Source organism: Conger conger, chromosome 6 (assembly GCF_963514075.1).
Source record: "Conger conger chromosome 6, fConCon1.1, whole genome shotgun sequence".
NCBI classification, from domain to species: Eukaryota; Metazoa; Chordata; class Actinopteri; order Anguilliformes; family Congridae; genus Conger; species Conger conger.
In genome coordinates, this window is record NC_083765.1 from 61,784,909 (window position 1) to 61,810,625 (window position 25,717).

The 25,717-nt window shown below is 39.8% G+C and overlaps 2 protein-coding genes and 1 long non-coding RNA gene across 3 annotated transcripts in view; 2 read left to right on the forward strand and 1 right to left on the reverse strand.

Moving 5' to 3' along the window:
• The first annotated feature begins 1,461 nt into the window (after positions 1–1,461).
• On the forward strand, positions 1,462–8,798 carry LOC133131431 (hepatocyte nuclear factor 6-like). Its single transcript, XM_061246797.1, has 2 exons — positions 1,462–2,551; positions 8,503–8,798. The coding sequence occupies exons 1-2, from the start codon at positions 1,462–1,464 to the stop codon at positions 8,796–8,798; spliced, it is 1,386 nt and encodes a 461-aa protein (XP_061102781.1).
• A 10,501-nt stretch (positions 8,799–19,299) lies between these two features.
• Positions 19,300–22,332, reverse strand: LOC133130616 (uncharacterized). The gene is made up of 3 exons (XR_009708960.1): positions 22,292–22,332; positions 21,352–21,447; positions 19,300–19,337 (listed from the first exon to the last, which is right to left on the reverse strand). It is a non-coding gene; the product is annotated as an uncharacterized LOC133130616 (long non-coding RNA).
• The window catches only part of LOC133130615 (atos homolog protein A-like), a 31,961-nt gene continuing 27,486 nt past the window's right edge, over positions 21,243–25,717 (forward strand). Inside the window, exon 1 of the mRNA XM_061245310.1 lies at positions 21,243–22,211. Coding sequence (XP_061101294.1) covers positions 22,196–22,211 — 16 coding nt within the window. The 5' untranslated portion in view covers positions 21,243–22,195. The remainder of the gene's footprint in view (positions 22,212–25,717) is intronic.

Genomic DNA, 25,717 nt, shown 5'->3' on the forward strand with positions numbered 1-25,717 from the left:
AGTCATATTCCTTGTCAGAGAAGTAAAAGTAAAATGTTTGTGCATACAGTTGGGCAGGACGGAGCTATAATACAATTTGACACTCAACCACCTTCAACGGCTGAACGACCTCCACCACAATTTAGCGCAGATTAGGCTACCACTGATTAACAGTATTTCATTAACCCGGTCTGAGTTTACAGGTTGTCCTTCAGTTCTGTTGAGAATCACTCACATAGCTTAATGTGCTGTGTCATAATTCCATACCTCACGCTGCTCCTATGCGGGTGTGGGGATAGGCTACTCTTTGGCCAGCTTGGTTCGTTATTCTTAATGGCTGAACAATAGACACATCTGTCCGGGATTTCTGTTCTTTTCAAACGAGCTCAGGAAGGAAGGCGGGAAGACGAAGAAACTTTCCATTTTACCAAAAAAGAAGTTTGACAATGTATTTTCTTATTTGGTTGAATTGCTGCCAGCACGCTAGTTCAATTGTGAATAGCCTAATGTTATTTGCAAAATATATTAACAAATTATCCGTCAATGTTAAGTTAGGCTAGGTTTAACTAATTAATTCATTCATCACTATGTTATGCTAGAACCGCAAATAAGAATAGTCTCCTACGCTACCAGATTGTCGGGAGTTTAGCCTTGTCACTAAATCATACAGAATCTGGTTGGGTAAATGATGAGCACAGATTCTTCCCCTCCCCTTGTTTATTGTGTTAAAACAAAGAGGGAACCCGGAAGTTATATATGGCGCACATATGCACCTGAAAGACAAAAAACAAACAATGATTTCATAGGCTACAATATGTCTTATGAATTTCCTGGACCATGCCAATTGATCATCTCCAAAAGTCTATGTGTCTTTTAATGTTTACCTGTTTGCTTGATGTAGTATTGTTTTGCAAACTCTGTATTCTAAGCAAGGGTGGCTGTGCGAAAAAACGACTGACTAAACCACAAGCCAGACAGGTAGCCGAGTGGCTACGTCTATTAACTTAGCTGCAACTTCCTCAATAGTTGACGTCAGACCATAGGGCCGACGTGTGCCCCTGCGTGTGTGTTGTTGTGGGAGGGGACACAGGGGTACCCAGTGCGCATGACTCTTCAGTCGGAGCCGCAGCGGCGGAGCTGTGGTCAAAGAAATCGAAACAGCACGAGACATGGCTAGAGATGGAGGGATACAACCAGACGGCGACCACAGCTGCTGATGCTCGAGTAAGCGAAGGGGGGGCTTAAATTTATACCAAATAAGGATTAAAAAAAATAAAACAAACAAAAAATAAACATTTAAAAGCAACGTAAAAGAAAAAAACGCATAAATAATAACATAAAAAACAGAAGTCAAATAAAAAAAGAAAAGAAAAAACGGAACACGACAACGAATTTTTCTTGATAAGAATTTGAAGACTTTTTTTGGACTTTTTTCCCCCAGACAGATCAGATAGATGTTTTGTTCACAAGATTGCACGTATAATGAATGCCCAGCTGTCGATGGAGAATATTGGCGATCTGCACGGAGTGAGCCACGAGCAGGTGTCCGCCACGGCTGAGCTGATGAGCGGCAGCCCTCATCACAGGACCACGGTGACCCATCGCGGCAGCCACTTGTCAGCCCACGCCCGATCCATGGGCATGGCGTCAATCCTAGACAGCGGCGACTATCATCAGCATCGACCGCCGGACCACGGTCTGGCCGGCCACCTGCACCCGGCGATGTCCATGGCTTGCGAGGCTCCTCCGGGCATGGGCATGAGCATGAGCAGCACCTACACTACGCTAACCCCCCTGCAGCCGTTACCTCCCATCTCGACAGTCTCGGACAAGTTCCCCCATCACCACCACCACCACCATCACCATCATCATCACCCCCACCAGCGGATCTCCGGCAACGTGAGCGGCAGCTTCACCCTCATGCGGGACGAAAGGGGTCTGGCGCCCATGAACAATCTCTACGCTCCATACCACAAGGATGTTACCGGTATGGGGCAAAGCCTGTCCCCGTTGTCAGGATCCGGGCTTGGCGGCATACACAATTCGCAGCAGGGGCTGCCGCCTTACGCACACCCGGGTGCCGCTATGCCGACGGAGAAAATGCTGACACCCAACGGATTTGAAGCCCACCACCCTGCCATGCTGGCCAGGCATGGGGATCAACATATGACCGCGTCCTCCGCGGGCATGGTCCAGATTAACGGGATTCACCATCACCCTCATGCCCACCTGAACGCCCAGGGCCACGGCCAAGTTATAGGCTCGCCCAGAGAACACAATCCATCGTCAATGCCAGGATCGCAGGTCAACAACGGAGGGAATTCAGGCCAAATGGAAGAAGTCAATACCAAAGAAGTAGCTCAGAGGATCACCACTGAGCTCAAAAGGTACAGCATCCCCCAGGCTATTTTTGCCCAGAGGGTGCTGTGCCGATCGCAAGGGACCCTATCTGATCTGTTGAGGAACCCCAAACCGTGGAGCAAGCTGAAGTCCGGTCGGGAGACTTTCCGAAGAATGTGGAAATGGCTGCAGGAGCCTGAATTCCAGAGGATGTCCGCTCTCCGGCTCGCAGGTGAGCGAACAATAGGTAATTGCCCTATTTTATTTTCTCTATCTGCATTGTGCATGTCTGATTTATTTAAGTACGCGTTGTTGCTGGCACTTTATGTATGTCAGACGAAATATTAAGCATTTGATTGACGTTACATTTTGACATCACTTGTTTCTGAATTATTTTATTTTGCTGCTTCGACCCAACAGTGTTTCAAACACTGGAACCAATATATAGGCTAGGCTACATATATTGAATAAGGAGCACTTACCTTGTGGTCGTCGAGCCCAGGAATATATGTTATTGGTGTTTTGTTGTGTGGTGTTTTTAGTGTAGCTTCCTCCCTCACATTTGTGAAGCTACTCCAGCTGAAAAACCAGTGGTCGTGTTTTCAGGTCAAAATATCGACCCATGGGTTCTTTGTAAAGTGATACTGCAGCTATAAATCGTTAGGAATTGGTTTGTTGTGTGCATTTGGATGATCTAGATACATTGGGATTTGGTTTTGATTCAACGTGAATATTATTATGAACAATTTCCTATGCGGGCTCGGTGACTGATTCACTGGGTATGAATTACGTTGTAAACACTTTATTCATGAGTTGTATCTATCATATCTGGCTATGTCCTCTTGGGATGGCTACAACTCCATTGTCTTCAATATGTAAGGGTATATGAAAAAAACAGGTTGAGGATTTGATGCTTAATTGACCAATTAATCTACGTATTAATGATACCTCTATCATCGAACTTTATTTTCAGTCCTACTCACGAATACGGAGTTCCGGTGATATGTTTGATCACAATTTATCACAATTTAATACGCAAAACGGAATGTTCGGCTTTAAAAACCAGTACGGTTTGTGTGGTGAAGCAGACAAGGGTCCTATAGGCAGTGTATGCGGTAGAAGGCAGTTCCGCTGCAGCAGCACGAAATGTCAGCTTTGTGTTTGTGTGCAGTATTATGGCCTAAGCTCGCTGACGCGTTTGATAGTCGCCTAAATAATTTTGCAGCATTTAGTGTAGTTTTGTGGCATGTATGCGATGCGTTGGGACCCAGTGGCTTACTCTTGAGTGAGGTTTTGTTAATTAACTGATAGATCTCCATTAATTTGTCCCTGGAGAAAGACATAGTCAATCACAGCATGAGACAAGGGGCACTGATCCGTTTCACCGACAGGCGTAGGGAGCCGTTCCCCTCACACAAAGAAAGTGCACAGAATTGTTACTCTAAACGTACAATTGCACATTGTCTACTCGTAGTGTTTATGTGTTTCTTACTTTACACTGAGTACTTTACACTGCCTAATTACACTTTCTATAGTAAGTTGTAATTGATCGTTTGAAGTAGTTTTTTTGAGTGTACAACCGAGTACAATATGTGTGTGTGTGTGTGTGTGTGTGTGTGTGTGTGTGTGTGTGTGTGTGTGTGTGTGTGTGTGTGTGTATAGAGGCTAGGCTATGTGTTTGTGTGTGTGTGTGTGTGTGTGTGTGTGTGTGAGAGAGAGAGAGAGAGAGAGAGAGAGAGAGAGAGAGAGAGAGAGAGAGAGAGATATTCTTTTCATGTAGGGCCTATATGTTAAGACAGCACATTCATTGTAGTAATAGGCGCTTTATGTAAGTGGGGTGTAATATTTTTGTTCCCAGTTTGAGATCTGAGCGTTTGAAAAGAGGCAACAACTGGGGTGGAATATTTTCAATGGAAAGGCGCGTTAAGTGAAGCATCAGCCAAGATGGAAAAAGATAGACGCGTTTTGTTGCCTTCAGGCCCGTTTTCTTTTTCTTTCTTTTAATGACAATTTGGTCGAGTCTCATTTATTTGCATAGATCGATACAGGAAACAGCCACTTGAATTGAAAATGTTTTCGATCCCTCTCCTGGTTATCTGACGTTAAACGCTGTCATTTGCGAGTCACAGTCTCTCTAAATGAGACTCTAGACAATTCATTATGTCTAGAAAATAATTAGGTAAAACTAGATTTATTCGTAAACGTTGTATATATATATATATATATATATATATATATATATATGATAGTTTGTGATAGTCTTTTTTGTTATTATAGCAACAATGAGCCAAGGCGAGACCTATTCGTGGTTCAAACAGGCTAATGAAATTCTGTTATTCACAGCGTAACCTTTCCATATAAACAACTGAAAATATGCATATTTAATAATTTTATTTATTTATCGGCACACTTTAAATATATAGGCCTAGCATATAACAGCGCGCCTGGCGTATAAGTCAATTCCATGATTACAACTAAGATTTCTATTTTTATATTAGAATTAGAAGGGTTTTTAAATTACATGAAACAATATTTAATTATTGTAATACGTTGACATTCGTTGGTTTTTTAAGCAGGGTACATTGATCCGTCATCCTATAGCTACGGGCTTCAGCAGGAATGTTTTTCGGCTTACAGAGAAAATATTATTTGTATTGATTATTTAAATTCAACCAATTCACTTTGTTTTACCTTGGTTCCAAATATTTCACTGGCTTACAACAGAATACAAAATGATTTAATGTTTTTCATACGACTGTTTGGGGTATTCCGTCATGGAGTCTTAGAGTAGATAAGGAAAATATAAGCTTTTTTAAAAAACAATAAATTGTAGCCTATATGTATATATTAATGTATAATCTTATAGTATTTTATTCTACGGTATTCTCCCATGATTTTGCATACTTTGAGGACTACTGAGGACTGAAAAAACGTCTGGTCCTGACACCTTCCATGCTATAACCTCAACTGTAAGGCGAGCCGCTAATTGCAGGTGTGTAGCCTACTTATGTTATTAGTAATTAGTTTTTGTATATGTGATATAAGCTACAGTTATACCAGTGCTATTCTCAGTAATTGATACTACTCTATTTTTCCATATCGGCCTATCATGCGACTATTATTAATCATTTCAGAAAATAATTCTGCTTGTTTGCGTACAGGTAAATTGTATTACATTTAGTATCGAGAACACTCATCATTCGTTTGCTCTTAATTAGCACGTTACAATATGGAAATGGGACCGACATGTATTTTTTTATATTGTTTTTTATGAGTGACAAGCATATTCATAAAGCTTTTGTCCTTTGTACCTCGGCCTGTAGACAAGTACCTCATTTAAGATAGAGAGGGAGAGAGAGATACACGAATGTATTAAATGTGCACGAGCTCGTTGTGTGTGTGCGTGTGTATGAGAGAGAGTATTGTAAAATCCAAAAACTGCCATTCAGTTTGAAAAACAGGAGGGCCTGCTGGAATCTAATCTGAGAAATGTCAGCAAGTTTTTATTTTTTCATTTATCAAAATCATCCAATCACCTTTATGTTTTCCACTGCCTCTAAGCATATTTGTGTATTTTCCAGGTGATTTTCAGAGAGAGAGAAGGAGAGAGAGGGGCATAACATACGTTGTTATGCACTTTCACTCTTGCTGTATTACCCGGAGTTGTAGTTTGTTTCAGAAACCCGGATTAGAATCTTGCGAAATACGTTGCTCGGAACGCCATTCTACATTGTACGCCTGTGTGTGAAGTTATCTCGTGTCTGTATAATGATTTAGCTAACCATCTGATCAACTCTGTTTGGCTGAGCAAGATAAAGAGGCGATACCAGGGTTCGCTGTTATTTCAACCTGATCTCTGGGAAAATACCCCACCTGCGAGACTCCAATGGCTTCTGTTGTCAGCGTGGCCTTGTAGGCCGTTTGATTTATAACACTTGATACAGAACCTCATTTGCTTTTTGTTAATATTTATCCAAAGTGAAGACATTCGTGCACGAGGTTTTCAAATAGTACGTGTAATGCTGTTCCCTCACAGACATGTGTGAATCACAATAAACATACACCGAAATTGCTATGGTACACACAGTAGGCTATGCACAACGAGAACATGTCAAAGCGGTTATTCCAATAGTGCAAAGGAATTTCGAAAAAGTAATTTGTTGTTTCTCAACAACAATGAAGATAAACATCACTTATATAGGCCTGAGTGGTGACTTTAGCTTAGATCTTTATTCAGTCATATTCATTATTGTTATTGTTAATAAGTAAAAAAGTTAATAATAACATCTTTAATAATAGCAACATAATTATCATCAACAATAACAATAACAAGAATAATATAATTATATTAATAGCTCAGTGTTTTCTCCATAATTATTTTTTAATTTGCATTTCTTGACGTTGTACTTGACTGTTGTACTGTTGTACATGAATGACTCATTGTCAAATCAAGGAACAATAAGATGGAAATGTGTTGATACATGTGTTCACTTGGCTTGAGACATTGGCAGTAAATTATTTTGCGTCGTAGTAAAGGAACACAGGATACAAGTCGTGGAACAGGACTGCAGGGTCTCTGAAGAACGCGTCTGCCCCCTGGCGGCAGCATATGAGTTTCTGGATGCGTTATCCTCAAAAGATTACCAATATTCCACACTACTGACTACTAGTAGTAGCGAAATTGCTATTTTATTAAATAATAATACTATGTTATAATATATGTAATAATATATGTAATAATAATAATAATAATAATAATAATAATAATAATAATAATAATAATAATAATAATAACATTATTATGATTACTATTATTATATATGTATATTATAATGATACGCTACTAATAGGCTATTAGTTGTATCATTTCTATTGTTATAGGCGGGAAATAAATCCTACCCGGTTTTCGATTATTTTCAGCACCACGGACAGTTCATTACAACGCAGACCACAAATAATGATTGTGTCACATAAAAAGTTATTGAGTAAACTAACTTAAGAAGCCATTAACAATTTCACACTTAGAATTATTACTTTCTTACTTCAATGTACTTTTTCATACGTGTTTTGACGGATAGGCTATACTATTGTATACTGTGTGATACAGGTGACGTTGCAATGCTTGAATGTGGTTATTTAAAAAATTTAGCTCGAATATCTATTAATGAAAGTTAAGGTTCTTCCAATGATATTGTCTGACAAACAAGGATTATGATCAACTACTTTTGCAGAACATTGGCTCTAATGTGCTTAGTTAATTTTCTGTCTCAGATATGAATGGTGTGAATGTGAATTTGCTAACAATTGCTAACTAGAGCAACATTGCAATAGTCAAACTGCTGACATATATTACATGGAAGTAGCTGCGCTTGTATCAGCACGATAAAATACAAGACAGATTAATTAAATCATGTTTTAGATTCGTAAAATGTCCCTCTTAACTTGGGCAAACGGTTCTAGATTTCAATTATATATTCAACTGCATATTTATTTTAATTATACTATACTATATACTATACTATACTATACTATACTATACTATACTATACTATACTATACTCTTTTTTTTAGCAGATCAGTTTACTGCCCTGCCCTCTGGTTGTCTTCCTAGTTTTGAATCACTTGTCCTATTTGTCACAGTCCGTTGATGCCTCTCTCTGCAGCGGCCAACAATAAAACAAAGACAGATCCCAGATTTTTGTTTCAGAAAATATCGTTACCATGTGCTGTTCAAGGTATCAAGGTATCTTTTACAAAAGATAAAACGGTTTAGGTTCACTATTTAATTTGAGTTTGAGGAAATAACTGAGTAAGTTACTGTAAATAACAATTAACTTATTATTCCTTTATAGCTGGAATCATACACAACCTTCAAGGTGCAAACAGTTCTCTGACCTCCAATTGTACACTATAACCCCTTTCAGACAAAGTCAAAGTGCCAGTATTAGATTAATATACACTAATTAATATACATGTGCTAATATCTGTATTCTGCCTGAAACGACAAATGGTGTCCAATTAATAGATGTTCTGATGAAGATCAGGCTATACTCAATGGCATTTATTAATCATTAAAAATAATTAAATATTGTAGACCTACTATAATTACATATAATTACGTTTGTTCTTACACGTAAATACGCGCTATAACTAATATCCGTTGTCTTTTTTGTCACCTCCCAGCATGCAAGAGGAAGGAACAGGAACACGGGAAAGGAGAGAGGGGGAGCATCTCCAAGAAGCCACGGCTGGTGTTCACAGATGTGCAGCGCCGGACTCTACATGCAATATTCAAGGAGAACAAGCGGCCGTCCAAAGAATTACAGCTCACCATCTCACAGCAGCTGGGTCTGGAGCTCACCACCGTCAGCAATTTCTTCATGAACGCGCGGAGGCGGAGCCTGGATAAGTGGCTGGACGACGGGAGCTCCAACTCGGCCAACTCCTCATCCTCATCAAGCACTTGTACCAAAGCATGACGGAATAACGGCCGCGTTACTGAAACCTCGGTGGAAAAGCTTTAAATATAGAGAAATACAAAGAAACCTAACAAAGACAATGACCTTTCGACAGCAGGTTTATCCTTAAAAAAAACCTGTTTGAGAGGAAAAAAAACAACGACACTAATATTTATAGTATACAAAGAAAACCAAAGACTTCTTTCACCTTCATTAATGACTTTGTTCTGCAACACATTTACGTCAGACATTTTGCAAAAAAAGGAAGAAAAAAGAAAAAAGTTACACAAACTCCTGATTCACCGGTTGTACACCTTTAATCGTCAATCTTCCTCACCCCCCCCCCCCCTCCCCCTTCACCCCCACCATCCATGTCATTATTACGCAGCGTGATTGGAGGTTTACAGCGTAGTAGATTTGTGTCACTGAATGGAGGTTATGTCAACTTGTGAGCCATTACGTTTATGTTGCTAATCCATAAAAGGTGTATGACGTTGAGAGGAGGAAAAACACTGTGCATTGACCAGTGGGCGGAGATTCTGTAGGACAGTCCTACGTAACGATTGTGCTGAGGCATGACGGGAATATCGTGGAGTCGTTCGGGTTCTCCGTGACTATTTACAATTCCCGTCTGTTGCGCACTCGTATAAACCGGGAGAGTCCCAGCTTTGAGGGTTGAATCTCGCCGAAAATTGTCTTGAATGTCACCGACATGGTAGTGCTTTCTTCCTAATTGTTGGAGAAATATCCAAGAAAACCAAAAAGTACTAGAGACAAGGCACTCCCACTCCCCATCTCATACACATTTAAAAGTCTTTTTAAATAACACCAAATAATATAATATACCAAAGATCAAATAAGTTATATTTTATAGAAGAAGACCCAAAGTAACGTTTTTTACTTTTTCTTTTCAAAATATAAAAGTAATTGCATGTGACTATTGACGAGACTTGACTTGACCTGAATAATTCCACAAAGCTCTACATTCTGGTCCCCCAAACAGTTCTCTAGACTTTAGGGGGCAGCAAACAGGACAATTTGATGTCAACTTCAGATGATGCCTCAGATGTTTTAAAGACCCTGTGCAAGTATAATTTAAATTTATATTTTTCAGATTAATGGTATTGCAAATATAGGTTTATGCAATAATTTTCTTAGCTAAAATTGTTTTAAATTATGTAAACTGCAGCAGTTTTAGACTTTTATTTGCACATATCATGTGCAGTTGATATTGAAATCACTGGGAAAAAGTAGGCAATTCCAGCAGTGAAATGCATTTCATAGCAAGACAACCATTATATTACATTGCATTAATGGCATTATCCAGAGCGACGTACAGCAAAGGCCATTTTTTTAATAACAACCATTATTTTAATAGCAAATAGCCAGCTACAAATAGGCCAACCTGACTTCAAATTAGTTATAATTGCTTACAAACTATCTAACAAGCATATATGTGCAGATAACAGCAAAAGTTAATCACGTTTCATTACATATTTGTTCAGCTAATGCAAGGGCAATACCATTTAGAAAATATTTTGAACAATAACTTAATATAGCACTTAGCATTGCAATGCACATTGAGATAAGTAAACAGAAACAGTTCAAAACTCTAAATTTTCCACTTCATATGTAAGGCGTCTAATGCTTTGTACTAATGTGGTGATAATGTGGACAGACTGATTCCCACAAATGAATAATATTAGGAAGTAGTGTATTCTATGCTCCTGTTCAGTTCACTTTCACTATAATTTATACATTCAAGACACGGGGTCTCACCTATTATTCTGGCCAATTCCTTTTGATATATTTATCAATATTTTTGTATTCTGACAGCCAATTTTTTTGCAATAACCAAAGGAATTTAAAATAAGTCATTCTTTTCTGTCCCTTGTGTGGGAAGCTAAGCCTTTTATATTACTGCAGTTTTACATATGTCGTTGTTGCATTTCTTATTCCTGTTATTTAGGATACTTGATGTTTTCAGGGAGAGCAACGACACTATGTTAACTTAAAAAAAAACTGTAGCAAATTCTTTAAAATGCCAGCTGCTATGAACCAAAGATTGAATATCATTGACCAGCATTTTCTGCGCATTTTTAGTTTCGGTTTTTCCTTCTGGATTTTCTTGAGTCAGGACCTAAATACTGTTCTGTTGCATGTCAGAGGTCTTTCATATTCAGGCCATGTTGTAGGCTATTTCATTAACAACATGTAACTATTCAACTTATGAAAGGGACACTTGAAACAACCAAACAACATAGGTCATATACGTTGTAACATTATGTCCAAAGTTTGAGCTGTGTAAGCATGCCTTATTCTTGCCCACATAAGCTTCGACTAGCATTAGGACTGTTCAGGGGACAGAGGCTGAAGGATACAATTGAAATTCTTAGTTTCCTGGCATTTCTAACTGCCTAGTGTGACTTCTCTAGATACATCTTCATGTAACATATTGTACCATGAAAACCATGAAAACAGATACAGTGACCACATCTGACCATCTGGGGTCATGGTAGGAACAGTGTTAATCTGCTTGCCAGGATCTGGAGACCTTCAAATTAAAAGGTTCTACCTGATATTTCAGAAAAAAATTACTTGAATGATAAATATGTTGGTCATAGGGCATTTTGATTTTAAAATTGGAAATTCAGAGTACTTTTAGGTTGTCTGTCATTTTGATCTATGAAGAACTGCCCTGAATTTCTAACACAGTTTTGCTGTGTTAGTAATTTCTCAAAATTACTCGGAGCGCAGTTAGAACCTTATAATTCCAAGGTCATGTTCTCCAGGTCTGGAATCTGCAAAACCATACAAATGGAGATTTAGCTTGATGCTGTAGTGTTTCAGGGCATCACATGACCCAGTTCCATCCCCACCTCCATGCCCCTGTACTGAGACGATGGCAGCGTCTCTGTGAACGGCACATTAGATAGCTTTGTTTTGTAAATATCTCAAAGTGCATTCCGACACCTACTGTCAAACTCAGTTCAGCAAGTCAGCGTTTGCAGGACCCGTCCATTCGCCTGCGACTCAATCAAACGGAAAACAGACACTACCTGATATCTAATTCACATTTCCCATCTTTCACTTAAGCTGCCACTCGGGAGAGCGAATGGAAACTATGCATTTCACAACTGGGAAGAAAGCACTACGGAAGCCTGCCCCCACAGGTCAGGTGCATTCACTGCAAAGAGGCCTGCTGACAGAGTGGTAGTCCACATTCTTACCACTTTTCTAGCCTTTCTTGTGGTCTGGTAGCTTTAAAATACATACATATTCACACACATACACACACACACATACACAGACAGACACACATACACACGTGTTTGTGTGTGACAGACTGGTTTTACAACAACAGTGAAAAGTTTGGAAACAGCTGCTTCCACATACAAAAAAAGGCAGAAAAAAGGAAAAAATGTGTAAAGACCTACTACTCTTTATAGTGTGAACCAAAGACGCTACCTCACTAGATTTCCATTTGTGATTTTAATCACATTGATAATACCAAAGATTACCAAAGATTTTTGTCTTGCACGGCCTACATGAATGATGTGGTGGATAGCTGGTGTTGTCCCCCTATGCCCCGCCCCCCTGCCTGGCCCCTCCCCCCTCCTCTGCTCTGCCCCCTTTTTGCTCAGCGTGATCTTTCTTCATTAGTAATCTAATAAGAAAAGCTATAGGCAAAACATGTTGCAAACCTTTGTAAAAGAAAAAAAAAAACTCACAGGACGAGTGCCTTGCTTGAACCAAAGTGTTAAACCGCTGTCGACCTCTTTGATCTCAACCTTTTACTCTTTGAATACCTCAGCCTCTTGAGGGGCCACTATTGAAGAAAAAAGGAATAATTCTTTCACCGTGGTGCTTTTGCCAGTACAACCATGCAATGAAAACATACCAAAGGAATTTCTTTTTTCCACTTTTTTTCACTGACAAAACCAAAGCTAAATCCCTCCCCTCCCCAATTCTAGCTCTGTCCCACCCCCTATCCACTCCCAAAACCCCCTTTCCAATGTCTACGCCATCTATAGGAGTGTCCACCCAACAGGTCGTGCATCTCTTGTACCAATGTCTCTGAATACCTCATAGTAATAAATCTTTAGGGTTACGTTGTATAGAGAGTCTATGTGATTAAGGCAGAACTTAACTAGTTTGGTAATTGTTAACGTTACTTTGAAAAAAAGCTTTATAATTTATTTTGAACGTTTCACAAAAACGGCTCTGTTTTGGTCATGGACGTGTTTTAACGATCACGATGGAAGCTTTAAAGGGGGGAAAGAAAAACAGACTTATTTTTTTTATTAAGATATTGTGTTTCGATATTACAATGGTAGACTATTCTTTTTTACAGGGTAAAACCAACTGCTGTGATGATGAGCTTGAGTTTGGGTTTTCTTTCTTTGTTTTGGTCTGTGTTGTGATTTGATTTAATTTAATTGCCTTTTGTATTACTTAATCACTACTTAATTTATGCATTTGTAGAAAATATAGATTTGTATATAGTAGGTTTTGAGAAAAACAAAAAAAAAGTTTTATGTTACAGCCCAATTTTTTCATGCTTAGGTATGATGGAAGAGTAGAATTTTGTATTTATTTTTTACTCTTCTCCACACGTATCCTAGCAGGCACGTCAATGTGTGATCTAAACACTGCCAGGTACCAAAACAATGGGATTGCCAACTAGAGCAAGGTTTCAAAAGTGGTTACTTTGCAATTCAGGTGGCAAAAAAGCAGTGTATTGTATGTATGTGTTATTTCGTTTTATTTTTTGACTGTTTAAAATTGTTATTTTATGGGTAATACTGCACATCCAAAGATTTATAAAAACAAACCAAAAAGACAAAAAAGGAACAAAAAAATGTAACGTTGAAAAGCACTGGCATTTGTGAGGTAGAACTGTTGAGTTTTAATTTGCCATTCGCACGGGTATAGAGAGTAAGGGGACGTAGGATCACGTAGACAAGCTAACTGCGCCATCTGGGATATCCTGATAAAAGTGTACAATCTGGAGCTGTTAAAACAAGGGCTGCGAGTCCTCACTTTGCTGTCTGATGCACAGAGTGGGATGGACGCTAGGCTGGGCAGCAGGTCTGCCGGGAGCCGTGCCACATTTCTGGGTATGTTTTTTCATTCGTGTGGCATGGCTGCCTAGCTCCAACTAGCATCTGTTATTTTGGTGCGTACTCATGTAATGACAATGGGCAAAGTCTAATAAATCTACAAAAATAAACTTACCAAGGAATCATTGCGTATGTATGTAGGAGGCTGCACCGTTATGCTGTAACGTATGCTGATTTGCGTTAGGGTATTTTAAATGTATTTCTAACCTGCCTCCGAGTGTGTACGTGCTAGTATGTGTGATGCGTGAGTGTGTTGGCCTGTTCCCGTGGGCCTGTGTGTATGCGCTGGTAGTACGAAGCTGCTGTTGTGTTAGAATGGCTTTCACTTCAGCTACTTGAGCTTTGAAAAGAATCAGCTGAGGGTTGATCTTCACAACAGACAGTACAGAAACTGCTCTTCAGTCCTTGTATCTGCCATTTCTATTACAAAAAAATATTATTCAATTAGTGAACTGAATGGGTATTTATTTATGAATGTGGTGACTCAATGCATTGGTATTTCTCGACGTGGGCTTCTGTTCTATGGTATTCAATAAGTATGAGACCTGGATCAGGGATAGAGCTCCAATAAATTCTGTACAAACAAGAATTAAGTGACAATGAAAAGACAACAAAAAATGAGCCATAATACCCTCATATAGGCATCTAGAAGAATGTGTTTCTTTTCACTACTTGGTACAAATCAAATATTCTAAGCCTGGATCCTGCCATTCAAAAATGATCTTACTCCCATGGCAGACGAAGACCATGTTTCCAGCTTCTGATATACTACAGCTGTGTGCGTGTTTGTGTCTTTGAATGTAGCACTAAGTTGACCAATGCTTAATTAATACTATACGACCCTGATACGCATATCCCTATTAAGAGTTTACCATTGCTGCGGGTAATATGGATTTCCCATTTGGACAGTAGCTTGGCTACGTGTAACTTAACGGAGAGCGCCAAAGACAATCAAAAAATAATGGGTGCATTTTGATTCTGTTCGTAGAGGGGGTTCTTCTAGCAGTGGAAAATATAAAGATGCTTGGAAGGTTTTGATAAATGAAAAAATACAAACTTGCTGACATTTCTCAGATTAGACTCCAGTAGGCCCTGCACTTGCATCTGCATTTCAAGCTGAGTGACTCTTGTATGAAACCTTTATGGTTTAATAAATTTGATTTTTGCTCTTTCTCTCTCTCTCTCTCTCTCTCTCTCTCTCTCTCTCCTTTTTCAGAGCTTCTTATATGTGTTTTTGTGTGTAGCAGCAGTCACAGGTAATGCAGTAGGTGTTACTCGCAGGTTTGTATTTATTTGGTAATGCCTCATGTTCTCTTCCTGTAACCATGATTTAAAGGATCTGAGTTGTTTCCATTTCCTGCCAGCTTTGCTACTGTTCTCTCTATGCCGTGCAATATCATTCGCTGTGTTTGCTAAGCAAAAAAAAAAAAAACCTTCAATAAAAAAAGGAAAAGTGATGTCATGCTTTTTTTCAGTGTTAAAATGTTTCAGCATTTCTGTAGTCACAAAAAATGTAGAAAATAAAATGTTGGGTTTTCCAGCACTTTAAAACTAGGCTCGGTCTTGTCATTGTACTGTATGTCACTCCCAATTTCTTGTCTTACAGTTATATACTTTTTCAAATGTTTATTTTAAGTATTTTCTGGCAAACATACAGTGTCCACATTTTTAAAAATATGCCTAATTACCTTTTAAAACTGCAAGATCCAATTAGCTATTGAAAGCAGTGTTCATGCTGTGATCCTTGTGGTTGCAGTTCCCCTCCGAAACATGAGGTGTCTCCACCCCGCCTCCTTTCACACTGGGGCCTACACACCAAGTCAGAGGAAGACATTTCTTGCGCAAACCAGACCCCAGCCACCAGTCAAACACCAGGGATCATTTCAGCACAACTGAAACATCAGTGCCTATGAAACTGAGACCTCCCGTCACTGAGGGATGCAAGCACCAATTTTGCACCAGCCTGGATGAAGTGACCATGACCTCATCCATGCACCAGGAATGTGCCTCAAGCAGATGTGCCACTTATGTATTCTTCCATTTATAAGACCTTCACACACAAGTCATCCTGATAGATACATTTCAACTGTACCCACACATAAGCATTTTTAAACAGTGAACCAGAATTCTACTTTCTACCTTCATACGCCAAGAATCTGCATGCACATTGTGTCTACATGTTGGTTCAAATCATTTAAGGCACCTGTGGGCGCAATGTGCATACAGATTTTTGGTATGTGAAGGTAGAAAGCTTAATTTATTGTTAATGTAATTAATGTAAGGCATCTCATGTTTGGGTACAGCTGAAATGTATCTATCAGGATGACTTACACAGAACTGCCCATAGTCTATTTATGCTGACAGGAATAGCTGTCGAAGTCACAGAGGATTTCACACACAAATAACGTGATAGGGGAAGCAAGGATGCTTGGCTAATGTTTTAAGCTTATTTCTCAGCTAACTGGTAAGCAAGGGTAGATTTCCTTATGGTTCCCTAGTGACCGAGTCAGTGAGTCAGCTCTCAGCAGTGCAGGCAGCTCTCTCTTCTGTCACTGTTCCTTCAGCTGTTTCAAGAGTGCTCCTCACTGCAGATTACTTAAAGGGACAATAGGTAACCAAAGATTTTTGTGTCAAAACATTGTTACAAGACCATTGTAAATCCCTTCCTATCGTTGAAAAAGGCTCAATGACATGTTGACTCACCCTCTGCCTGTGTTTATAGTCCTTAAATTCTGGTTTCAAAATATACAGTTGACGGGCCATCATGGGCCAAAACATTGCACAGCTGTACAATAATTAAAGCTCATTGGTTGAAAAATGGGCTTACTCTGATGGTTTGCGTGCAGCTGCCCAAATTACACAATACCAGTTTGTGTGTAGATGGCAGGCTCTGTCGTGTTTGTGACTGTCATCTTGCATGTTGTGGTTTGAGGGTGTTTGTTGCCGCAATTCCGGTCTTACATTACATTATTGGCATTTGGCAGACGCTCTTATCCAGAGCGACATACAGTTGATTAGACTAAGCAGGAGACAATCCTCCCCTGGAGCAATGCAGGGTTAAGGGCCTTGCTCAAGGGCCCATCGGCTGTGCAGATCTTATTGTGGCTAAGCCGGTCCCAGTCATTTACCTTGTCCCAGTCATTTACCTTAACCACTATGCTGCAGGCAGTGGTCTTGACTGATAGGAGTCTGAAATGACCTATTGTACCTTTAATGGTCACTTGTTTTATGATTAAGTAATGCCACCTGTGATCTGCATCGATATAGTGGAGTATATACAGTAAGTATGGGGCGACATGGCTCAAGCAGTAAGAGCAGTCGTCTGGCAGTCAGAGGGTTGCTGGTTCGATTCCCCGCCCGGGCGGTGTCGAAGTGTCCCTCAGCAAGACATCTAACCCCCAAATGCTCCTGACGAGCTGGTCGGGGCCTTGCATGGCAGCCAATTGCTGTCGGTGTGTGAGTGTGTGTATGAATGGGTGAATGGAGAAGCATCACTTGTACAGCGCTTTGGATAAAGGCGCTATATAAAGGCCTGCCATTTACCAATTATAAAGAGTGATTTGCGGCTCCTTCTGCCTCTTCACCAGAGTTACACATTCTCTCTATTTCTGCCTCTCCTCTCTACCATCTCTCTTCACCAGTCACACATTCTCTCTATTTCTGCCTCTCCTCTCTACCCATCTCTCTTCACCAGAGTTACACATTCTCTCTATTTCTGCCTCTCCTCTCTACCCATCTCTCTTCACCAGTTACACATTCTCTCTATTTCTGCCTCTCCTCTCTACCCATCTCTCTTCACCAGAGTTACACATTCTCTCTATTTCTGCCTCGTCGCTTTTCAACGGAATCACATTCTCTCACTGTATAAGCCTGCCCTGTTCGTAGTTTCTCGTTAGCAACAGCTTCCCCACCACAATGTGACAGTGGAGCAATTTCAGTCCCAAAACCACATGGCTCCTCAGCCCCCCCCTTTCCTTCCTCCACAGTATCTCTCCTCCTTCCCACAGCATCATCCTCCCTTCTCTCTGTACCCCTCCTTCTGTCTTCTTCTGGCCTGATGTTTGCTTGCCTTGAATAAACTTCAATTCTGCTACTTTCCTTTTGGATTCTTTTCCATTTTTGTGCCAGATGTCTTTAGATCTCTCGTGTGCTGTGTATTTTTGACCAACGCACCTTGTTTCACGATTCGGTTCAAGAGAAGCATATGTCAGCATATATTCAGTATATGTCCAATATGATCTGAGTTCAAATATGATCTCAGAATAGGGTTTTATATAATATCACTTTTGAGCAATCCCCCACTACTTCTTGCACAATGAACAATAACCAGTGAACACTGTCTGCAGCACCACAGAACACTTCTGTGTCAGAGGCCTGAGTTCCTGTATGATGTCACAGTAGTTGATGGGCCTTACATCACTTCCTCCAGCCTTCTCACTCCCCATCATTCTATGGGGCATTTCAAGCAGTTCAGATGAGATGATGTGACAATAGAGCCCAATTCAGTTTTTATGCATTATGAAATTTCATATTATCACTCCTCCTCACCGACCCCCACGTCCTTCACCCTTCACACCTCCACTCTCTTTTTCTCTCTCCCCAGATGTCGGCAACCCTGGTTCTGGAGAGCCGCAGTTTATAGGTCATATTGGCCACGGCCACTTCTCCCACCACTTCAAGTTTCATTTGTGATTCCCCCTCTCTCCCCTCTCCTTTCTCCAGTATTCTCTTTCCCATTTCTTGTGTCTCTCTTGTTTTTCTCTTGCTTCCCTTTGCTCTTTACATTTATCCGTCTATTCACCATTTTGCTCTCCCTTGCTTTTCCATTTTCTTTCTTCTCTCTCCTTCTTTTCTTTTATCCCTTCCTCAATCTAATTATTTTAACATTCAGACCTGAATGATTCTGCAGTATTGTACAGTTACAAAAGCAGTTTTAAACATTAAACAAAATAGATTCTTCTCACTCAGTTTGTTCCCCCGCTACCACAAACTTTTAGATTTTTTGTTTTCTGCATTAGTGTGTCAGTACAAAAGAGCAAATTTTAGATTTCCAAACATCCATTTTCCAAAAAAATGTCATGTTACAATCACATTTTTGCATTTCATTAAAGTGACATATTAAGGATGAGATAAAAACTTGATCGAGGCTGTCTGGGATTACCAAGTTCTGCAGAAGAACTGTGGCAAGTTCTCCAATTTGTCTGGTACAAAGACAACAAATGTTGATTTGCTTTCATTTTTAACTGTTCACTGCTCTGTATAATACATTTCACAATATTTCAAACTGTTAATTTAATTATTTAAGTAACTTTGCTTTACAATTTTTTTTGCATATGCCAAATACTTGCATATGCCAAAGTACTGTTATTCTCCAACTCACATTCTTCTGACTTCAGCCATCGCAACACCATCGCCTAACACCAGTCACAGTGGGCATCTGAATCCAAAAAATAATGGCATAATTATTATTATCTACATGTTCTCAGTTCAAATATAATGATGTCACAACAGTAAATACATATATTTGTCCAGATTGATGCCTATTGAGCATTGTTTGCAGGCTCTTCACTGAAATATAATGATGTCACAATACTGCAGAAGAACATTATGACATTATTTTGATATCAATGATTTGATACTCAGGAAGGTTGATATTTTTATAGATATATGGTGTTACCAACGACTGAGATTTCTGAGATAATTTGTTTTCTGGCAATAGCGCTCCTCCCTGTTTTATATCTATTTCTGCCAGTTGACATCACCCCTATTTCCCTGGTTGGGATCATCCATCCATCCATTATCTTAACCCGGTTATCCTGAACAGGGTCGCAGGGGGAGCTGGAGCCTATCCCAGCATACATTGGGTGAAAGGCAGGAATACAGCCTGGATAGGGTGCCAGTCTATCGCAGGGCACACACACCATTCACTCACACACTCATACCCACGGGAAATTTAGACTCTCCAATCAGCCTAACCTGCATGTCTTTGGACTGTGGGAGGGAACCGGAGTACCCAGAGGAAACCCACGCAAACACGGAAGAACATGCAAACTCCACACAGAGAGGCCCTGGCCGACCAGGATTCGAACCCAGGATCTCCTTGCTGTGAGGCGGCATTGCTACCCACTGCACCATCTGTGCCACCATGGTTGCACAAAAAAATAACTGCAGTTCAACTGTTGCTATGATTGTAATTATTACAGTATTACTGCAGTATTATGCAATAATTTGAACACACTTGTTTTTTCTTAGTGTTACTGCAGTTTCACTGCAGTCATGTGCAGTACTCATGAACTATCGTCCTGCTCTTTAACTGCATTTGTATTGCACTGTGCAGTGTAGTTAAACTACAGTATTAATTCAAAGTTTCATCTGCAACTAATTTGGATTCAGTCATGAAATAATATTACTATAGAACTACTTTTCACGATCACTTTTCTTCACCCTCGTTGAGGTTTTTTGCCTCGACGCCACCTTTCTATCTCCCTTCTTTTACCTCACTGTACCTTTTTGATTCAGCTGTACGTAAAAAAAGGTTATGTTCGTTAGCTTCGCCTTTTTGTCACTAGATGGCAGAAGAGGACAATTTGATTCACGCCCATAGATCATGGCACAAAGGATCTTTGTAGGCTTGCAACGTAAAAAGTCACTAAAAACATAAAGGTATTTTACTTCACGTTTAGTAACGTATTTTAAATGTACAGGCACTTTAGATAGGCTGGCAATAATTTAGCTACTTTTCGGTAATACTATCCAAAACATTGTTACGTCAACCATAGAACATTGTTTATTTTCCCGAAAACCAATGCAGTGACATGTCCGATCTCATATGAACGCTGTGTAGAATAATGTAATTCATGCAAGTTAAATATGTTTAACTTGCGGTGTTAGGCCTACATCAGCAAACCAAATCTACGCTATAGTCTCCTGCAAACAAAATACACAAGGTAACAAAAGCTGATGAAAGGAATGCTGGGTAAAATGAACTGTCGGTTATCAAAAATGTATTACCTTTCGTGCTAGTTTGACTACTGGTGTTTAACGTTTAGAAACAGTGCTGCTGAACAAAACCTGCCAAGCTTTCAAACAGGGACAGCTGTTTGAAAAAAAACAACGAAGCAAGCTTTTGCCTCATTGTACCAAAATAGGAAGATTAAGAAATGAAATACTTTCTTGAGACTAACATTGAGAAAAAATACCGTTAAGCAATTTTGGGGAAAAAGTTGAAGTTACATGGTTACTATGGCAGCAGGTTCACATGAGGGCTGTTGAATTAGGAAGTGACGAGAGGAGGCGAGCTGTTGTTGGGACACGTGACTTTAGGCTGCCTAGATCTGTTTTGACAAGCGATGATGGTGCAGACAGTACCAGTAGGAGACAGGGAGCAGAAGTTGTTAGCAACAAACGATGTGTTTATTCAAGAAAGGAGAGTGTAGCAAATGACTTCTTACAGGCTTTCACGCAGTCATCCAGCGAGGACGCTTAGTTCGACGTATCTGAGGTCATCTAAGTGTCTGCAGCTTTTCTAGCTTGTAGGAGCTCCCTCACTGGCAAAGTGAGAGAGAAAGGAAGATAAAGGGGCGAATAAAGACTAGCATTGAAATGAGAGAACACAGACCAAGTTAGCACAGATGGGTAGATTGTGCGATGACCGTTCGGAGAGACAGGGAAGGGGGCATGTGTAAAATAACAACACATCACCGTCTTCTTTTTCCAAACACCATGACCCACTGAGTAACGGAGGGAAGGCTCACAGACGCATTCAGATCAGAGGTGATACAGTTCTACCTGTGCGTGGGGGGTTGCTGGCAGAGGCATTTTAGCTAGCTTGCTACCTAGCTTGATGCCTCAGTTTGGGTAGATTGTCAACCAATTTGCTAGTGGATGAGCTCGCTACCAAGTAGGACGGCGGAATGGGAAGTTTATAGTTTTTGTTATATTGAGACTTGTGCCATCCGCTAATGTGTTAGCTGTTGAATATATTCTTGGCTAACACTGGCTACCACTACTAAAGCTAATGGAGTTATATGCCTTGTACAGCTAGCTAGATGGGAAGCACGGGTTGCTTTGTTAGCTGACTAGCTGTCTAATAGGTTAGCAATATTCGAGATAGCTAAAACGGTCCCGCGCAGGATAAATATTTAGTTGGATTTTTATTCAGGGCGATTTGGGTCGTAAGCCTTAGCTCTGGGTAACGTTTGAGAAAATCAAGAGCTCGTTGACAAAAGGACGAAAAGCCGAAGACGGAGAGTGGCTGGTGTTGGAAATTTGGGAGGCACATCTACAGTGGCAAACATGAAGCCAGATCGAGGTAACGTAAATAAACCAAGAATATTTATAACCTTCTTTGCACTAAGCGACATGTGTTTTAGTCCAGTGGAATGTCCTCACCTCTAACCGTGTTGTCCCTTGGGGAATTGGACAAGAGAGAAATGATGTAACAGCTGGTTAACTTCAGCGTTGTGTCAACAGCAAAGTCTTTGTTTGAACAAATCGGGCGGGTGAAATCAACGACGGCACATTAAATATAAGTTAGTTCTCCGGTTATGTTAGACCAAATGACTGTTGAACGTATGTGCATGTTTTTCACGTTTTTCAGCGACAATCTTCCCGTGTTTTTGTTCACGCATGGAAAATGTTGCTTTGACGCGGCATTTGCTACAGCGACACCCCTCTGAACAGCTGAGCGTCATGCTTTGGTCTGGGACAAAACAATGCTATAACGTTCACTGCGCGCAGCCGTCGTTTGCAGTTGTGATAAAATGTTGCATTCAACTGAAGTCTTTCAATTCCAGTGGCAAAATGAACAATTCAGCAACTGTTCGATTAATGTTACGGAAATACTTTCACAGGTCGTGCTTGTTTGTGATACATTTAAATACAAGAAAGACAATGCCAGTATTATTTAACATAGCTAAATCCTATATGTTCAAATTAAGATGTACTGTCTTGTATGGACTAGACTATAAACTAAGGCTACAGCTAAGAAGAAACTGTAACATTAGTAAACATAAGGCGTTTAGATTCTCTAATTCACATTAGAGCAGCAACAAAATCCCTTAATACTGTGTTGTCAATACTTAGCAAATAGCATGGAATGAGAGGAAACTTGGAATGGGAATGCAGAGATGACTATTTAATATTGAATTTGACAAGGATTTCAGCGTCAGGGCTGGCATGGTATGCGTATTTTAACGCAGCGATAAACAAAATGTCAGATATTTTCTCTAAACCGTGGTCCACTAACGCCTGACTGTTCAGTCGTCGTGTGGTTTGTCTCTGGAATCTACGTTATTTCTGTACACGGTGTAGTTTTAAACGAGCAGCCTTTTGGAATTCTTGCGGGGATTTTTCCAAGCTGCGATCGTCCTTGGTCTTCCCTTGGTTCAAATAATAATGCAGGATTGAAGCATAATTTGCACTGGATCAGTTCCCACACGAGTTATTAGGAACATATTGTCTCTCAAATAGAAATAGCAGCGCTTTTCCAGCATTCTCTTCCTTTCTGACTCAAGTGTACGTGCGCGGTTGTGGCATTAAACAGTAGTAAGTGATATCCATTTTGTCCCCATGTATTATAATACTAATTTGGTTAAATGTATAGTCAGTAGCTCCCTCTGTATTGTAATGCTATTAGCCTATATGTAGAAATCTATGTACTGTATTAACCTTTGTCTCGACCCTGGCCTTTAACCTTTCCGGTATAGCATCTGATCACACTCTCATTAATGAGAAAGTTGCAGAGACAAAGTCTATATAAAGCAAGCAGTTGCACTGTGTTCTGTAGTAATCCAAGCTGATCTGTGTCTTGAAGTCTTTTTGACAGACTTCAAGATGGATCCTTGGGAGAATGTTTAAAAATAGTTTTATAAGCAATATCCTCTTACCTAGTACTGTACGCATATAAACATAGAAAATCTGGTTATGTACGTACACACACACGTACCTGGTACTGTAATCAAATCTGGCCACCTCTTATTGAAATTGGTCAGCTGTCTACTTAAGAGTTGTACAGCCCTTAATATCAGCTGCTTTTACATGATGAAGCAGGGATTATGCGGTTAAATTATTAGGTGTTCAGATGCTGAAAGGTTTTTAAACTTAGCATTATTACACCAAATGGGAAAACACTGTCTTAAATCCTCTAGGTTGTATCCTGCCACTGTTGAAACTGCTTCCTTCTTGACCAGAGATCAAAGCTAGGGACCTGTACAGGGTTAAAGCAGAGAGTGCATAACCTCCAACATTCTGACTGAGAACAGAAATCCAGTTAGAGCAGAGATTCAGATTGATTCAGGCTTGCCAAAATGTACTGTAGGTAACTGATTGGGATAAAGTATCTGTATCCTTTTCTTTTTTTCAGTTTAATAATTTAACTCCTTCTTAGAAGGGGTATCATCAATGACCTGAAGACTGCAGTTCTATCTGAGTTGCATTTGTACTCTGAGACACTGACAAGTAATTGGACTCCTCTGCTACAGTATCTTAAAAAGCACTATAGTTCCAGGGGCAGGATCCCTGCCTCTCATCTTACAAAGTAGGTTTGGGTTTGCAATCTGTTGATCCTCATAAACCGACAATAGTTTTTCTATGTTTACCAAGCAGACGATAATGTGTCCTGCATTTTATGACCATTTTAAGATGGCAGTGGTCATTAGTTTAAAAGCCCCTGCATGCAGCGTAAAAACAGATTTATTTCACGTTCTTAACTCTATGAGGACTAATGCTTTCTTTGGATAAAGCGTTCTGAGTAAGACTATAGCTGTATAACCCCAGCTTGCTCTTAATTAAAAAGGTCTGCAGGGAATGGAGCAATTAGTTTCAAACAAACACTACTTTGTGAGTTCCCTGTTTCAGAAATCCAGTTAGAGTAGAGATTTAGCACCAGTATTGCCATTAATGCACTGTCATAACAGACACTCTCTGCTTGTGCAAAATTGTACAGTTCGGGCTACTTGTCTCTTGCAGCCTTTGTATCAAGAAATCTGCTCTTAAATCAAGATCAAAAACATACCACAATCATGGTTATTATTATTATTATTATTATTATTATTATTATTATTATTATTATTATTATTTACTATTTTATGAACATTGGTCAATTTTTGGTTGAAAAGTTATAGTTATAGGATAGTTATGAGATAATTATTTCTAGCTTACAGGTCACTGCCAAACAAAATTCAGAGGCATTGGCATTATGGCAAAGCTCAGTGACCTTTCATGAGGAGACATTAAGGGTAAATTTCCATTTATGTGAGATGAACGTCTGAAAGCTGCCTCATCATGCCCCAGCATGGAAAAGATCAGGAACATGTTTTTGTTATGTCTGCTTGGCCTATCTCCGACTTTAAAAATAAAATAGCTGATAATGGATTCAGTCACTTATGATGATAATCTTTGGGGCAACAATGCAAATCCCCATATCATATTCTTCCCTTATTGAAAACCAACCTCTCATGGATCTTGCATGGATGGCCTGAAAATGAATGTCTTATGCTGGGGGGAGGGGATACTGTATTAGTAGCTTTGTATCAGACGAAAAAACTGATTTTGATCACCTGAAGCACAGTGAGGTCAGAGGAAATTTATATTTCAGCTGCAAAGTGTCTGCAACTTGTCCGTGGACAAAAAAATTATGCAAATTCGACAGTTTTGATGTCAAGCCAACACTTTTGAGCATCGGCAAAGGGTGTGCTGTACCTGCAGATTTTTGTAAAGTTGCAGACGCTTATCAGAAGTGTCGCACAGCAGTCATTGGTTGACTGGAACGAAGGCAAAAGGTTGCCACAGCTAGGATACTAGTTTACTACTAAGCCA

Bases quoted from the DNA above. Each gene is read 5' to 3' on its own strand.
- LOC133131431 (XM_061246797.1), top strand. From the start codon at position 1,462: ATGAATGCCCAGCTGTCGATGGAGAATATTGGCGATCTGCACGGAGTG. The intron at 2,552-8,502 runs GTGAGCGAACAA...GTCACCTCCCAG, and splicing joins GTCCGCTCTCCGGCTCGCAG to CATGCAAGAGGAAGGAACAG.